Consider the following 18,859-nt stretch of genomic DNA (forward strand, 5'->3'; position numbering starts at 1 on the left):
CCTTCCTTTCTAGGTTATCGGGCTCGTTGGCCCACTTTTTCACGGGGCCCCTCCTGCTCGGTGGGGACTTCAATTCGGTAGTGGATGTGGAGACCGATCGCTCGCACCCGCCCCTCCCTGATTCTCCGGTCCGCCGTGTGGCTAAAGGTCGTAGGGACTGGCAGACACGTTGGGGTCTGACGGATATTTGGAGAGCGCAACACCCCGACGCTAGAGACTACTCCTACTTTTCGGGCCTACACGAGTTGCACGTTAGGCTGGACGGGTTTCTTGGCTCGACTGAACTGGTTTCAGCGGCGATCCGTTCCGAATACTTGACTAGGACCATCTCGGACCATAACACCCTCCTGCTGGCCCTTCGCTGGTTTCCGGGGGCGCCGGCGGTGCCCACCTGGAAGTTACGCCCTGAGATCCTCGAGGACACTGTATTCAGAGCGGACTTAGGTGATAAGATCGAGGAGTATTTCGCGTCCAACGGGGGCTCTGCGAGCTCGAGAGCGCTGGAATGGGACGCTTTTAAGGTGGTGGTGAGGGGTTATTGCATCACCAAGAAGGTAGGTATGAGGCGGGTTATCCTCGATGACCTGGACGTGGCTGATCGGAGGCTTCGTGAGTTGGAACTCCGCCGCCCCGGGCACCCTGAACTCCAGGAACGCACGGCAGAGGCGAAGGAGGCGGTGGCGGCAGAGGTCGAGCGGCTGCGCTGCTTCGACTACAAGGCCTATACGGTTCGGTCCCTCACAGAAGGGGATAGATCGAGCGCATTGCTGGCATGGCTGGCTAACCCTACGCGCCAGACCTCACTGACGACGTCCATGCGCATGGCGAACGGGACCATGGTGCACACTCAACCGGAGATTTTAGGCTGCTACCGGCACTACTATGACCAGTTATATCGCAGTCGTGCTGCCAAAGACCCTGACCTTCTCGAGGACTATCTGAGGCCCCTGGAGCTCCCAGCGGTGGAGCCTGACGTGGCGAAAGCCCTGGGGTCCGATATTGAACTGGGGGAGATCCGCAGCGCCATTAAAAAGATGGCGCGGAATAAGACCCCAGGTCTAGACGGTCTTCCTGTGGAATTTTACGCGGCCTATGCCGACCTCCTAGCTCCGAGACTGGTGATCGTATATAGAGAGGCGAAGAGGCTTGGCCGACTACCCGGCTCGATGCGCGAGGCCCTGGTGGTTCCCCTCCTCAAGCCGGGGCGGGACTCGACCGATCCGGCGTCCTACCGTCCCTTATCGATGCTGACGGTCGATTATAAGATTCTGAGCAGCATCTTGGCCTCGAGACTGCTGGGCCACATGAGCTCCCTGGTACATGAAGACCAGGCTGGGTTCATCCCCAAGCGCAACACGACAATGAACATCCGTAGGTTGTTCCGCTTGCTGGGTGAACCGCTTGTGGATGCTCCGTGCCCGGTGGTCCTATCGGTGGACTTAGAGAAGGCGTTTGATAGCCTGGAATGGGACTACCTGCACACTGTGTTGCGGCGGTTCGGCCTCGGCGAGGGTTTCATCAGGTGGACCGCGGTCTTATATACCTCCGTATCGGCCAGGGTTCGGGCGGGTCCGTTAATTTCCTCGCAGTACCCGGTAGAAAGAGGCACGAGATAGGGCTGCTCGTTATCCCCACTTCTCTTCGCGCTGGCGGTGGAGCCTCTCGCACTGCTACTCCGATCGGGGGCTCATTACAATGGCTTCTGGACACCTTCGGGCCCGCACCACATTTCGTTATATGCCGACGACCTGTTGCTCTTCCTTGAGGACCCAGTCGAGGCCCTACATGGAGCTGAGACGGCGCTCACGGCGTTTGGGGAGGTCTCGGGCCTACGAGTGAATTGGGCTAAAACATGCCTTTTCCCGGTTCGCAGAGGCACCCCTAGTCCAGTCCTCAATAGAGAGCTTAGATGGGAACCTGACTGCTTCAGGTACCTGGGAGTGTATATCTATCATGACCCATCTGACCTCCTGGACGGAAACATTACCAGATGCAGTCGAGCGCTACGGGGTAATATGGACTTCTGGGCTACGCTACCGCTTTCGTTGGCGGGACGGGTCGCTCTCCTTAAAATGGTGGCTCTTTCCCGGCTGCTGTATTATTTCCGGGCGCTACCGGTTTGGATCCCGCCAGCCACATTTAGGCTCCTACGGTCGATGATAGTCGGATTCCTCTGGGGCTCGGGCCGCCGAAGAGTGGCCCTTAAAACCCTGATGAGGCCGAAAGCCGAGGGTGGGCTCGCGGTGCCGGATTTTGAGAAGTACTATCTGGCGGCGCAGCTCCAGACCCTCACCCAGGAGATTGCCAGGGAATTCCGAGGCCCGGAGGACAGGAGAGGTATAGGGATGGCCAGGCATGTCCTATCCTTCATAGCTCTACGCCAACGTTTGAACTTGCAAGACCTGACGCTGGAGGAGAAGACCATTCGCCTGTGTTGGAACCGGGCCCACGCCCGGGGCCAATTGCAAATACCGTATGCGCCTGAAATACCATTAGGGATGTTGACGGCCTTGCCCCATGGCGGTGATTGGTCACGATTGGCGGACTGGGAGGACGCGGGGTTGCAGTTGGTGGGGGATCTTTATGAGGCTGGGGTACTCTTGCCCTTTCAGGAGCTCATTGACCGCTTCGGGATTCCCCGTGGAGACTTCCTGTTGCACTCGGCCCTGGTCCGAGCGATCCAGGCGCACTGGAAAGGCGGACAGGAGGAACCTCCTACGTCTCCGGTGTGCCAATACGTCATGATGTCTGCGGGCACGGTGAAGGCGGTCACCTGCCTCTACGGTAGATTGATCAATGAAGGGCTGACCCCCCTTACGACCCTGAGGGCCCGTTGGGAGGCAGACATAGGCAAGGAGATCCCGGAAGCGACCTGGTCTCAACTCGTGCGGCGAGCTTGGAAGGGGACGCGCCACGCCCGTTTTCAGTTGGTCCACTATTATATACTCCATCGGGCATACCTGACCCCGGCGAAAATCCAACAGTACTTCGCCACGGGCTCGGCAACCTGCCCCAGATGCCCGGCGCCGGAGGCAGACCTCCTCCATATGTTGTGGGCCTGCCCGGGTTTGTCCTCCTACTGGGTGGAAGTGGGGAAGACCCTGACGGAGGTGATGGGGAGACCCCTATCGGTCGATGCGGCGGTGGGACTTTTGCATTGGTTTCCACATACCCCCAAAAACAAAATTTCCAGTAAATTTATTGATTTGGGGCTTCTCTTGGCCAAACGGGAGGTGACCAGGAACTGGAAGGCACGAGCTGGTCCGACTGGGAGCAGGTGGCACAGCGAACTCTTGAAGTGGGCGGCGGGAGAAAGCACGCTGAGATACCAACTAGCTGGGAGACAGCGTAACGAAAAAGCACAGGAGGCAGCGCTAGAATGGGAGACACTAGTGCAGGCCCTCAGGGACTATTGCGCCCCCAGCGACTCTGATAGCGAGAATGCAGCGCGCCCCGAGTCCCGATAGGCGATTGCGTTTTCTGTTTCTGATACGCTCCTCTTGGGTCCTCTCATGAATCCTACTGCGGCTGCTACCATACACTGATGGCGGGGTTGGGTTGGGGAGGGATTTCTTTGTAATTTAGTGTTTTGTGGGTGGGACTTTCCTTTGGGTTTTGTGGGCTTGTTTAGAAAAGCAGATGACGGACAGTGGATCATCCGGTCCAGCTTTGCTCTCCTGCTGAGCCCCCATTGGATTTTGTCGCCCGACCTTTGGACTGTGGGCTGAATGATTGTATATGAAAACATGCTGCGGGGGGTGGGTGGGATGCAGTTAATTGATTTTATTGGATTTATGATGCTGGTCATATATGTAACAGTTTGCTGATTCCTGCAATAAAAATATATTTCACAAAAAAAAAAAAAAATGGATGAGTGAATGGGTGGGTGGATAAGTTAGAGGGGGGATGGTTGGATGAGTGAAAGGATGGCTCAATAATGAATAGAAACGTACATTTAATGGATAGGTTTGGAGATGGATGGACGGACAGGTGGATGGACAGAATGGTGAAAGACTGAATGAAGGATGAAAAAAATAATGGATTAGGGGAAACAATGGTAAAGGTGCAATGGTGTATCCATGTGAGTGTATCAAAGGATGAAAGAATAAATAGATAGATGCTTGGATGAAAGAGACAAGAGAGCTCTTCTGGGAGGGGTGCAATCCCTTGGTTCACTTGTTTTGGAGCCACTAGTGCTTTTGGTCAAAGTGGGGGGTAAGTCATTTTTTTCTAATCCCTCGTCTAAAATGATTGATGGTTCAAATCAATAAGAGATAACACATATGGAGAAACATGAATGGGTAAAAAGAGATTACAAATAAAATAGTGATGATACACCTGTAAGCTCAGAAAGAATGGCTGCATAGTCTATGCATACTACCTCATCTCATGATGCTTCTTTCACTTGAAGCAACTGCCACCACTAGCTCTGATAGAGGGTTTCTAGAATCACACTTGACTCACCTGGGTCCCAACCTCTGCAATTATGTAATGATTTTGAAGATGATAGTCATTTAGGTCTGAGGATACCTTGCCTGAAGTCTATCTTGATGTAAGAATTACCCTATTTCTTGTACTAAGTAGGCTCCAGTAAATTATCACGTGTGATGCTAATTCTCTGAGTTTACTAAATATCTGAATGTGGTTTTCATCATCTTTTAGTTTAACTGAAGGCAGTACTAGCCTTTACTGCTTTTAGGTCAGTATGAAGTCATCATTCTTCTCACTTTTAAAACTTCATTTTAACATCCCTCACTTTTCACCCCACTCCCTGATCTCTATCCCCTGACTCCATGACCATACCCTGAGTAGGTTGATGGTGTTATAGAAGTTCTGATATTCCCCCTACCACCACCATGATGGGCTGCAATTTTATCAAATCTGCCAGAAGGCAACTTCTACCAACAGTTCAACAGCTGATGAGGACATTCAGGGGCATATGTACAAGCCCCTATTGCCACTACAACGTCACCTATAGTGATGTTGTGGTGGCGATAGGGGCTGCCCCTTATGAACAAGGCAGCGCTACGCACTGGATTGGTGTCAGTACAACGCAGATTTTTACATCGCATTCCGTTACAACGGAATTTTTACAACGCAGGATCCATTACATCGGATGCCATTACAACGCATGGCATTACATAGCAGATGGTATTACAACGCATGGCATTACATCGTAAGTATAGGTAAGTATACCTTTTTTAAAAAAATGTTATTAAGTTAATTTAATTAATTTAATTAAATTAATTTAATTAGAATACATTTTAAAATAGCCATTAATTTAATTTAATAAAATAATATCTATTTAATAAATGTAATTTTAATAAAAAATGGAAATAATTTAATTTAATTAAAAAAATAAAATTAACTTAATGTACATATTTTTATAATTGAAATTAAATTAAATTAATTGAAATAATTTATTTAATTTAATTAATTTAATTTAAAAATGTAATTAATGTAATAAAATTAATTTAATTTATTAAATATATTTTAATTAATTTAAAAATGGTAAACATAATTTAATTAACCCAAAACACAAACCTACCCCTGAACCCTAAAAACACCCCTGTACCCCAAAACACAAACCTACCCCTGAACTCTAAAAACACCCCTGTACCCCAAAACACAAACACTGCCCTAAAACCTAAAAACACCCCTGTACCCCAATACCCAAACCCTGCCCTAAAACCTAAAAACACCCCTGTACCCCAAAACCCAAAACCCTGCCCTAAAACCTAAAAACAACCCTGTACCCCAAAACCCAAACCCTGCCCTAAAACCTAAAAACACCCCTGTACCCCAAAACCCAAACCCTGCCCTAAAACCTAAAAACACCCCTGTACCCCAAAACCCTGCCCTAAAATCTAAAAACACCCCTGTACCCCAAAACCCAAAACCCTGCCCTAAAACCTAAAAACACCCCTGTACCCCAAAACCCAAACCCTGCCCTAAAACCTAAAAACACCCCTGTACCCCAAAACCCAAACCCTGCCCTAAAACCTAAAAACACCCCTGTACCCCAAAACCCAAACCCTGCCCTAAAACCTAAAAACACCCCTGTACCCCAAAACCCAAACCCTGCCCTAAAACCTAAAAACACCCCTGTACCCCAAAACCCAAACCCTGCCCTAAAACCTAAAAACACCCCTGTACCCCAAAACCCAAACCCTGCCCTAAAACCTAAAAACACCCCTGTACCCCAAAACCCAAACCCTGCCCTAAAACGTAAAAACACCCCTGTACCCCAAAACCCAAACCCTGCCCTAAAACCTAAAAATACCCCAAAACATATACCTCAGTACCCCAAAACATATACTCCTATACTCATACTTATTTAAAAAAATTACTTAAATTAATAAATTTAATTTATAATATTTAAAAACATAAATAAATATTTTTATTTATTTTTATTTATAATTAATAATAATTAAATCAATTATATAATATTAAATAAAAAAAAAAAATTATATACTTACCAATACTTACGATGTAATGGTATGCGTTGTAATACCATCTGCTATGTAATGCCATGCGTTGTAATGGCATCCGATGTAATGGATCCTGCGTTGTAATAGCTGCGTTGTAACAGCATTACGACGTAAAAGTTGCGTTGTAAGTGATACACACCCTACGCACTCAATACCGGCCGGATGCCCACCTGCTGCACGGCCGCCCCGAAACGCTTCCACGGACCCTTCACCTGCACAACCTGCAAATTCTCCTGTCTCCGACCAAGCACCACACCCGCCAAGCCAAACTCCAGCAGTGACTTCAAATGCATCCTGCTCAACACCCGCTCTGTCCACAGACACGCCGTCGAGCTCTGGAACCTGCTTGACACAACCTCTCCAGACATAGCCTTCCTCACTGAAACCTGGATGAACGCCTCCTCAGCCCCCGACATCGCCATCGCCATCCCGGATGGATACAAGATGATCAGGAGGGACCGCATCAACCAGACCGGAGGAGGAATCGCCATCGTCCACAAGAACACCATCCGCATCACGACAGATGCCGACAACACCTTCACTGCCGCCGAACACCTCCACTTCCAGATTCACACCAACCCAAAGACGACCCTCAGAGGCACCCTCATCTACAGACCCCCAGGACCACGCGCACATTTCAGCGAAGACATCGCAGACTTCATCAGCCCACACGCCCTCCCCTCCGCCGACTACATCCTCCTAGGGGACCTTAACTTCCACCTGGATAGCAGCAAGGACCGCAACACCGTCACCCTGCTGGACAACCTCGCCAACCTCGGACTCAAGCAACTGGTCAACACCCCCACCCACTACGCCGGCCACACGCTTGATCCCGTCTTCTCTTCCAGCAAGCACATCGACTTCAGCCACTCCACCGGACTCCACTGGACCGACCACAGCTGCATCCACTTCAGCTTCAGAAGAACCACAACCCACCACCACCCGCAACAGGCTCCTCGCAGAAGCTGGAGCAAGATCACCGCCGACCAGCTCACCACCTCCCTCAGCCAAAACCCACCGGCCAGCACACCGGACCCCAACGAAGCGGCCTGCAACCTCACGCAGTGGCTGACCGCCTGCGCCAACGACCTCGCACCACTGAAGAACCCCCCCAGCAGACCCAGAAGCAAGAAGGCCAACTGGTTCACCGACGAACTCAAGGACTCCAAGAATACCTGCCGCACCCTCGAGAAAGTCTGGCTCCTCGACCGGACCACTGACAACATGACTGCCCTCAAACTTGCGACCCGCAAGCACCACCAGCTCATCCGCACCACCAAGAAGAAATCACTTAAGGACCGACTGGACAACAACGCCCACGACAGCAAGGAACTCTTCAGCATCGTCAAGGAGTTCTCCAACCCCAGCACCGGCAACACCGACATCACCCCTTCACAAGATCTCTGCGACTCCCTCGCTTCATTCTTCCACCGCAAGATTGCCGACATCCACAACAGCTTCGGCGCACCATCCACACTCCCAACCGTCGAACCAACGCACCCCACCACCACCCTCCGCTCCTGGACCACGGTGACCACCGAAGACACAGCCCGCGCGATGAACACCCTCCACTACGGATCCCCGATTGACCCCTGCCCCCACCACATCTTCAACAAGGCCGACTCCACCATCGCACCCCAACTCCGAGACGTCATCAACACCTCCTTCGACACCGCTACCTTCCCGGAGAGCTGGAAGCACGCCGAGCTCAGCGCCCTACTAAAGAAACCAACAGCGGACCCCACCGACCTCAAAAACTTCCGCCCCATCTCTCTCCTCCCTTTTCCTGTCAAAGTCTCAGAGAAGATCGTCAACAGACAACTCGCCACCTTCCTCGAGACGAATGGATCCCTCGACCCCTCGCAGTCCGGTTTCAGAGCCAACCACAGCACCGAGACCGCCCTCATCACAGCCACCGACGACATCCGAGCCCTGCTCAACAACGGGGAAACGGCAGCACTCATCCTCCTGGACCTCTCCGCAGCGTTCGACACGGTCTGCCACCGCACTCTAGTCCAACGCCTCAGCAACACCGGCATCCAAGGGAAGGCACTGAAGTGGATCATCTCATTCCTCGCCGGAAGAACACAGAGAGTCCGCCTCCCCCCGTTTCGATCCGAGGCCACTGAAGTCATCTGCGGCGTCCTGCAAGGATCATTACTCAGCCCCACCCTCTTCAACGCCTACATGAGACCTCTCGCCACCATCGCACGCCAACACAACCTCAATATCATCTCATACGCCAACGACACCCAGCTGATCCTCTCCCTCACCAGAGACCCCGACACCGCCAGAACCAGCCTCCACGAAGGGATGAAAGACGTCGCCGATTGGATGAAGAACAGCCGCCTGAAACTGAACTCAGACAAGACGGAAGTCCTCATCCTGGGACCATCACCCTCCGCCTGGGACAACTCCTGGTGGCCCCCAGCCCTGGGCACCGCCCCCAAGCCTACAGACCACGCACGCAACCTGGGCTTCATCCTGGACTCCTCCCTCTCGATGACCAGACAAGTCAACACCGTCTCCTCTTCATGCTTTCTCAACCTCCGCATGCTCCGCAAGATCTTCCGATGGATCCTGACCGAAACCAGGAAGGCAGTCACCCAGGCCCTCGTCACCAGCCAACTGGACTACGGAAACACCCTCTATGCCGGAACCACAGCCAAGCTACAGAAAAGACTCCAACGCATCCAGAACGCCTCAGCCCGACTCATCCTGGACATCCCCCGACGCAACCACATCTCCGGCCACCTCAAGGACCTGCATTGGCTCCCCGTCAGCAAGAGGATCACGTTCAGGCTCCTCACCCACGCACACAAGTCTCTCCACGACCTGGGCCCCAAGTACCTCAACGACCGCCTGACCTTCCACACACCCACCCGCCAGCTACGGTCTGCCAGCCTCGCCCTCGCCGCTGTACCACGCATCCGAAGAGCCACTGCCGGAGGCAGATCCTTCTCCTACCTGGCGGCCAAGACATGGAACTCCCTCCCCATCCACCTTCGGCTGACCCAGGACCACCTCTCCTTCAGGAAGCAACTGAAGACCTGGCTGTTCGAGCAGTAGCGGACCCCTCCCCAAGCGCCTTGAGACCCTTCCGGGTGAGTAGCGCGCTATACAAATGTCGTGACTGATTGATTGATTAAAGCAATTAATGTGGCCTAACTCTGCCTTGTACACAAGGCCCCCTTTCACGCTATGGTTAGCGTGAAAGGGGTGGGCTGTGGGTGTTGCGTTGGGCGTTCCACCGCAACACCCATTCATTTTCACGCAGCCCCCTATATACAAGGGTGGGGTACATAGGAGGCAGCGCAAAAAATTAAGATCAGGTAAAAACTGGTCTTAAGATGGCGAAATGAGGAGAACTGCATTATTTCTCCTCGATTTTGCTTTTCCCATGTGTGCTGCCTTGCCTGCCTGCAAAGGGAATGAAACAAAGGTGGATATGTGCAAGGAAGTGGAGGAGAGAGGCGTTAGCCTTCATGGCTTAAGGCCTGTCTCCTCCACTTCTGAAATGCAAGGCTGCACCATATTTACAAGAATGTGCTGCAGCCTTGTGTTTCCCCCTGCAATATTGCTAAGTTTAGCAACTTAGCGCCAACGCAGGAACCCTTGCACCAGAGAGCAAGGGTGTCTGCCTGCAGGGAAGGATTGTTTATGCGTAGGAAGGTGTCCCTTCCTGCACATATACAATCCTAGAAATGCCATCCTGTCACTTTCATGCGTGCTGCTTTATGCAGCACGCATGAAAGTGACAAAATGGCATTTTTTAAAAAAGTTTATGTGCAGGAAGGGACACCTTCCTATACATAAACAAACAATGGCATTTTGCTTTTTCCATGTGTGCTGCACAAGGCAGCACACATGGAAAAAGCAAAAACAGGGCGAAATAATGCATTTCTCCTTGTTTCGCCATCTTAAGACCAGTTTTGACCTGGTCTTAATTTTGGCACTGCCCCCTATGTACGCCACCCTTGTAGATGGGGGCAGCGTCAAAATGAATGGGTGTTGCAGTGAAACGCTCACCGCAACACCCACTGCCCACCCCTTTCACGCTATGCACAGTATGAAAGGGGACCTTATGTACAAGGCAGCGTTAAACCACGTTAAGTGGCTTAACGCTGCCTTGTATATAAGGCGCAACCCCTATCGCCACCACAACGTCACTGTAGGTGACGTTGTGGTGGCGATAGGGGTCTGTACATATGCCCCTCTGTTTTTACCACCACCACTCTAGTATCAGATTAACATGCATTCAAACAGAGTGACTGGAAAAAACAGAAATATGTCTTCCCAATCAGTCTGGATGACAATTATGTTATTATTCATTTAGAAAACCTGCTAACAAGCCCATATCCTTAAAAAATTATTGTGCTCATCAGTTGAATGTACACATCAACATTTACATAGTGAGTGGTATGAAGCACGATCTGCCCTTTAGCCAGGTTGGCACACAAGCAGTGGATTATTGGAAATATTTGCCTGCCAGTTTGGCATCTGTGGCACAAGTGAAGGAGGGCGAAGTCATGGCCTCAGCTTTATCAGCTTAAGTATTTCCCCATTCAACATCTTTGAGTCTATCAGGAATCCAGGTAAGGAATACATATATGCATATGTTTTATATAGTCAGGTTGGCTTCTTTGTACCTGATGTTGCATTTCCCAGAACCATTTTACCAGGAAGATAAATACATCAAAACTTTCTGTTTTGAACATTTCTTCGAGGCAGAGTTAGCTGAAAAATTGAGGCAGCTGCAAAAAACATCTTTTGAAAGTAAGGGGCCATGAGGTATACTCAGGACATCTTTCAATAATTTATCATGTCTAACAATTGGGAGTAGAACTTTGAACCTATGTGTTCGACTGACCCTGATCCATTGCTTCTGGAGTAAAAGTTGAGCCAACCAGTCCCTTCAGACCATGAAGAGGTGCCCTTGGGCCCTGTACTTTCACAGCTCGGAGTAGAACAACAGAGGACTTTGCATAATCATTACCCGGCCTGTGGTCAGTTCTCATGATATCTGACAAGCCTCATGAGCCCTGAAAAAAGTCTAGTCGCAAATACAATTTCAAATTTAACATCACGGGTGCTGCATGTTATGTCACAAGCACAGTGCAGCTCCATATATACACACACACTAATTCCACAAACAAAGGCACAAGAACATCTGTTGTGTAAACACACAGAGGCAAATTGCATTCAACGGTGAGGTTTTGACCGACCTGCAACTGTCACAGTCTACCACATGGTGGCGATGTCTGCCTAATTTTGAGAACAGCACACCTGTGTCTACTACTTCAATGTAAATGAATACAATCTGCCGCCCACGCTATTCTTATTGCTTGGGGTGGCCTGGATTAGTCTGAATTATCCCAAGTGTAGGAATGTGATGGTTATCAATGGCAGCCCTGGTAGAGTCAAAGGGTAGGCAATGCAAGGTGCTGTGGCCTCCTTGGGAAGGCCCCTGGCACTTCCTTTTTTTTCTTCTTCAAATCAAGCACTTCCTGCACACACGGTTTAGGAAATAGTTTTATGTCCTGGAGCCAGGAATAAAGATGTCCACGGAGTTAAAATTAATTGGAATAACCATAAAAAAGTTCATGGAATTGTTACATGCTATGGGGCAGATTTATGATGCCCTTGCGCCGCAATTGCGTCACTTTATTTGACGCAACTGCGGCGCAAACAATGCGCCCTATTTACAACGTGACGCATCTAGGAGATGCATCACGATGTAAAGCCCTGCGCCATAAGGAGGCGTTCCTGCGCGGGGGGGGGGGTTCCTGCGCAGGAACGCCTCCTGAAAGTGGCTGAGTGAAATCTATGAGATTTCACTCAGTCACTTTCTGGCCAATGCTGCATCAAAATCCTGCGCCTGCTTGAAGCAGGCGTAGGTCTTGACGCAGCATTGTGCAGATGGTGTACCCCCGAGCCTTGCTGGAGCTGTGTCGTGCATGTGACGCAACTCCAGCAATGCGCCACATTTCCGGCACAGATGCGTCACGCATCTGTGCCGTTTTTGCACCATGGTGCGCCGCATTATAAATGCGGCGCACCATGGGTGGCGTAGCTGTGGCGCACGTTAACTGGCGCATCCCTCGGAATGCGCCAGTTAACATAAATCTGCCCCAAAATGTTCTGGATGAAGGGTAACAGAAGGCCACAAACAACATTTGCAAAAACACTCATTCCAACATTTGGAACCGCAAAGCTATTTGAATCCAAACATTTCTACTTATAGCATTTGTAGTCTGCTGCACTAGACCTCATTAACTAAACACATGGATATACTGTAGATACTGTATCAGTGTCTAACAATTCAGAAACCTAAGTTTCCTTGTCTGGTTGAACATATAAATATCCATCTTCGTCTCAATTTCAACCTTCCCCCTTTAACTATATTTCGCCATCATTTTCACTCTGAACATGTTTGAATCAGGCATGAAAAGCAAAACCCACATGAGAGCCTTTTGTCCACTAACATTATTTTGTCCACTTCCTACATCTGTCACCTACACTCTTACAACTTACTGTTTCCAGGCACGCCTCCTCCCCTCCCACTCACTTTCTAAATGATCTTTCGACAAATTATCCCTCTAACTAATTCTTAGTTGCAGTGGGGCTGATTCACAGAACTAACTTAAGACAAAATCCTAAACTTACTACTTTTGGTATTCACAGAAGTTAGGATTTTGTGTTGATAACAGACTTAAGACAAAATCCTAACTTCTGTGAATACCAAAAGTAGTAAGTTTAGGATTTTGTCTTAAATTAGTTCTGTGAATCTGGCCCACTGTGATCATATGAACACATGTAGGGCCTGATTGCCAGAACTAGCTTAAGACAAAATCCTAAACTTACTACCATTTTGGTATTCACAGAAGGCACTTACTCATTTTGGTATCCACAGAAAGCACTTACTCAGTTTCGTATCCACAGAAGGCACTTACTCATCAATGAGTAAGTGCCTTCTGGGAATACCAAAATTAGTAAGTGTCTTCTGTGAATACCAAAATGGTAGTAAGTTTAGGATTTTGTCTTAAGTTAGTTCTGTGAATCGGGCCCGTAGACATTGACACTTGTGTTTACCAAAGATAGCAAGATGAGTTCTTACGTTCTTCACAGCCAGCGCCAGTGAATCCATCAGGACAGCCACATTCTCCGGATATATGGTTGCAGGGGACACCCACCGGGCAGTTGCAGAGCTGGGCACAATTATTACCATAGAAGCCGGGCAAGCAAGCTGAAACATAGGTCATTAGCATAGCTGTAATTCACCTCATATGACTTTAAATACAAGAAGAAGAAAAGCTAGACAACAGAGCCCAGACTTTAGTAACTTGGAACAACAATTAGTTTACTTTGTTCATTCATGAATTTCCATGTCTTTAGCAACCCCTTAGATGACAGATATCAGATGGTGGCTGACCGCGGAATCTGATCAGGAGGCTGGTTTTTAGAGCATCAGGAGCTGGGGGATTTGATAAAAAAGGCAGCAGCCATCAAACACGGCACCCTAAACGTAATTAGGGGTTCCGGGGATGCTTAAAGGGTGTTATTGGATTGTTGAATCAAACTCATGGCAGTACAAGGGTTTGGAAATGCCCAGTTTGACAAAATCTACAAACATATTTGCATTTTTTTTGTTGCATCAGTGCGATTGCACTTTTATTTATTAATTTTTTTCATTTGGGAAGATAGGTTTCTTCATGGAGAGAAGCACCTGCCCTATATCACCTAAATTCTTAGGGGGGTGCTTCCCCCTCCTATCAATGATGGGGATTTACTCCTACCATTAGAAAGAGTACATATCTGAATGTTTCCAGGGTGGGAATAGGTGGATAGGAAGATTATTGTTACCACAACATCACAAGTTTTTGGTTGTTCCCAAAAATTATCAGGGTATTTCTGCTCTGGAATGCTGCACATGTCTTTCATAATTTGGCCCTTTAGGCCTTTGAGGGGAACATCCTCAGATTCTTTTGTGCGGGAAATGTCAGTACTAGATAGTGAATATCATACAGGCACATCATCTTGTGGGCAACAAACAGATCACAGTGTTTAAATGCAAAATGCACTGTAGTGTATGTTTTACGAATGAGATGCCATTATTTCGCCCAATAAAATAATTAGAAAGATGTCGATTCCCCAAAACTCGAGGAGTGGCAGAAATTACATCACACGCCCATTGATGAACAACTACTACCCTTGGCGAGAAACTTTCAGAGAGGCACATGCTAAATAAACAATAACAGCTTGAGGGCTGATCACATGGATGCGATCAAACCCTTTTAACCCGTTAACCGCGGCGGTAATTCCGCCGCGGTGCGGGCGTTTCCGTGCGCGGGTGGAGCCGTGTCGGCCATTGGCCGTCGGCAGCACTGGGGAGGTAGTGCTGCCGTCGGCCAATGGCTGACGGCAACAAGGAAAGGGTTAAATTAGACTAACCATGCAGGTTAATTCCCAACCACACCTGAGCCTTTCACCAGTCAAATGACTTGCAATACCAGATGTGCTTTACCCTACCCTCCTTGACACTGGGGTAAGACAATCTTTGCTATAGCACATATGTGTTACTAGAATAGGTAAACAAAATATGTCAATTAAACTCACGTGTATCGCAATGTTTTCCTCTCCAGCCTTTTGGACAGTAACACAGCCCTGACTCAGGATGGCAGGTTGCACTGTGGCCACAGTTACATTCCCTTGAACAGTTATCTCCATAGAACCCAGGAGCACAGGCTGAAAAAATAAGATGTTTTTGTATGTATCAATGATTCTTCTAATATAGCCTTGTAGCCCACTGCTGAGGGCTTTAACCAGTTGTTAAAGGCCCTGAACCCCTGCTCGGCCTATAATGAGGGAGAGGGCCTTTCGCAACTGGTATAGCCCGAGGCAGAAGAGCTGTAAAGTTATTAGAACATTCCGCCCACTGAGGGTAGAATGTTCTAAATTAAAAAGGGAGAAACATGAAGACAAACATTGGAATGTTGGAGCTTCGGGCTCATAATATAGCCTTATAGCCCGCCTTAGAGGTCTATACCAGCTCGGCTCGGGCCTTTAACAAGGGAGAGGGACTTTAATAGCCGGTATAGCCCGGATACGAAGGGCTATAAGGCTATTAGAACATTCTGCCACTAGAGGGCAGAATGTTCTAACAAAAAAGAACAAAGCCTTATGGGAGCGTGAGGGTAATGGAATCCCCTCAGGCTCCCTGAAGCCTTTGTTCACAGCCAGAGCTGTGAACAAAGAAACATTGGAATGTTGGAGCTCCGGGCTTATACCAGCCATTATAAGCCCGGAGCACTCCATTGTTTTCAATGGAGTTCCCAACAATCCAATGTTCTAATAGCCATTATTAAACTCAGAGCATAAACCCAGAGCTACTCCATTGTCTTTAAACGAGCGCTCAAAATCTCTATGTTCTAATTGGCTATATAAGATGCATACTGTGCATTCTTTTGTTTGTGCACTTACGGTAAACCCTTGAAAGGAGAATCGTTAATATACCAACATTAGGGGTCTAATTCATAAAGGGGTTCCGCACTTGTGGCGGAGGCTCTGCTGTCGTCGGGGAATCTCCGCACTCGTGGCAGAATCTCCGCAATGAGAATTCTCATTGCTGAGATTCGAACCGGGTGCGGAGACTCCCCTGCGCAGCGGGATCTCGGCCACCAGTGCAGAGCCCCTTTGTGAATCAGGTCCTAGCAGATGTGAGCTGATAGTAATGCATGTTTAGGTTTTAGGTCCAAGTATGCAAGGAGCATGTGAGGTGAATTGCTATGCAAGTAAGGCAATCTGCATTAAATAATGCATTGATGGTGTTGTGTTCCTGATTGTGGTTGGCTGCTACGTCCGGTTCACATAATTTGCACATGGACTGTGAGGCCATCACAATGGAACGCAGCAGATGTAGTTTGCACCAGACCCTACTCCCTAGCAGCGCCACATGACCACAGCTAAATGTATTTACATATTAAAAAGAAGGCTTAGCCTACTTTTGTGACATATTCATTATGAGGCAGGGGTCATAAATCCCCACTAGGTAGTGCCATATACTGGTGCTTCTTTAAAATGTGTCCACAGGTACTGTTTTTAATTTTTAATGGCTTACTAATGCACCAATATTGAAATCACAAAGCTTCTCACAGGCCTGATGGACAGGCAAGCTGCAGCGGCCGCTGCAGGTAAGAGTGGTGAAGCGGGGGGACCAGTTGAGGGGGGATTTTGAGAGATGACCACGAGGGGGGATTATTTATTTAATTTTCCCTCGTGGTCATCTCTCAAAAACGCTGCAGGTAAGTATAGATTACTGGTCAGAATGCTGAACAGTCTAGCTGAATTCAGCAAGAGATTGGAACTAATAAACAAACCTCTGGTTTGGGGCCACAGTTTGAGAGGGGAGTGGAAAGATTGCCCCAAGCATCACATTAGAATTTGTGCAGTGCACTTTGTGCCACTGGGGCTATTATAATTTGCTTGTGGCGGGCTCAGTGAGCGAATATTTTTTTTTTTTAAATTATATTTTTATTGCAGAGTTATAAACCACAGGATAAAATTAAACAGCCAGTACACTTGTGGGCTCCCCCCGTCCAAAGACAGTTCACAGTTGTACACAGCCATTCAGCCCGCATCCCGGAGGCCGGGCGGCATATCACATCGCTCGAAAGGAACACAGCACAGTGTACGTCCCATTGGGACCCTGGCGGAAGGTCGTTTTGCGTATCTGCTTTTACCCCCCCACCCGCAACAACATTCCCGTCAGCCATCTCCGTGGAAATCAATGTAATCGCCCCTGCCGGGGCCTGCTCTAGGCTATACGGGCCTTCGTACCAGGCCGTTCCACCCAATCAGTCTATCCACCACTCGATACCCCCTGTCCCAGTAGTTCCAAGGCCTCAACCCGCAACCCTCCAATGGCTTCCGGCCCTCCCCAAACCCCCCTACAACTAACCCCCCCAAAGCCCCCCCCCTGGCAACTGCTAAGGCGTGCGCTTCGCTCTATTGAACTGGATGGGTCCACTACAGTGCGTAGTTCCATACTCCTGTGTTCGCCCCGCGGTGTCCAGCGGCTTAGTCCTCGCCGTCTTCATCCTCAACCAAAGCATCACGCAAAGCCTGTACCACTAACTCCCACGCACGCGCCGCTTCCAGTACCTTCTCATTCCCCAACTTTACTGCTTGCTTCATCCGGAGCACGCTCTCGCAGTCAGACCACCGCAGCAACTCATTCTTCCATCTACGCAGTGAGGGACCTCCCCTGGACTTCCAGTGCCACGATATTTCCCTTTGTGCCAATATCAGACCCAGATCTATGAATTTACTTGTCACCTTGGTGCGCTTAGTGTGCGGGAACCAGAGCAATAGGCACGCCGCCATGTCGAATTCTACCTCCCTGTCAGTCACTTCATTCAGGAGTTCCCCTACCTCCGCCCAATAGGTTCCCAGTTGTGGACACCCCCAAAACAAGTGGTCAATGTCCGCCCCTAGGGACGAACACCGGGGGCAACAGGCATCCGGCACCCGAAAGTACCTCTGTAGTTTCTCTGGAGTTAAGTAGGCCCTATGGAGCACATAGAAATGGACCTGCTGAAAGCGCGCGTTCCTGGTGCCCTTCCACGTGCGTCGCAGGATATGGCCCCATGCCGTATCCGGTATGGGCCGACCAACGCTCGCCTCCCATTTAGCTTTGAGCCCATGGAGTGGTTCCAGCCCTTCGGTCAGCATCCTATTATGGAGGCACGTCACAGCTTTGAATGTACCGGCCGCCATCACCACATATTGGCACGCCATAGTCGTCGTGGGTTCCAGGAGCCCCTCTTTCCAGTGCTTTTGTATGGCAGCCACTACTGCCGCGTGTAGGAGGAAGCCCCCCTCAGGCAGTCCGAACTGGTCCCAGAGCACGTCAAACGGCGCCAACGCCCCATCTATGTACAAGTCACCCACCACCTGCAACCCCGCCTCCTCCCAATCCAACAACGGGGACCAATCTCCTCCGTGCGGCAAAGCCGTCAACATCCCGATCGGAATCTCCGGGGCATAAGGCCGCGATGCCCTCGCTCTCCGAAGGCTCCTTTGCCAGCACAGCCGGAGCGTCCGCTCCTCCATGGTGAGGGCCCGTAACTCGAGCCGTTGCTGCATGATGATGTATGACAGCACGTGGCGCTGTATCCCCCGATCCCGGTCCTCCTCCGGCCCCCGGAACACCCTGGCTACGTTCTGCGTAAGGACCTGCAACTGCGCCGCTAGATAATACAGCTCAAGGTCGGGCACGGCCATGCCCCCTTCCAGCTTGGGGCGAAGTAGCGTGCTCAAGGCTATTCTGCGACGGCCATGCCCCCATAGAAAGCCAGTAATCATTGACC

General features: G+C 49.7%; 1 protein-coding gene across 1 annotated transcript in view; it reads right to left on the reverse strand.

Moving 5' to 3' along the window:
* Positions 1 to 18,859, reverse strand: part of LOC147683929 (uncharacterized) — an 879,194-nt gene that overhangs the window by 50,612 nt on the left and 809,723 nt on the right. Inside the window, 2 exon segments of the mRNA XM_086942580.1 lie at positions 13,609 to 13,737; positions 15,108 to 15,236. Of these exon segments, the coding sequence (XP_086798706.1) occupies positions 13,609 to 13,737; positions 15,108 to 15,236 (258 nt within the window).

The sequence above is a fragment of the Lissotriton vulgaris genome, chromosome 11, assembly GCF_964263255.1.
Source record: "Lissotriton vulgaris chromosome 11, aLisVul1.2, whole genome shotgun sequence".
Taxonomy (NCBI): domain Eukaryota; kingdom Metazoa; phylum Chordata; class Amphibia; order Caudata; family Salamandridae; genus Lissotriton; species Lissotriton vulgaris.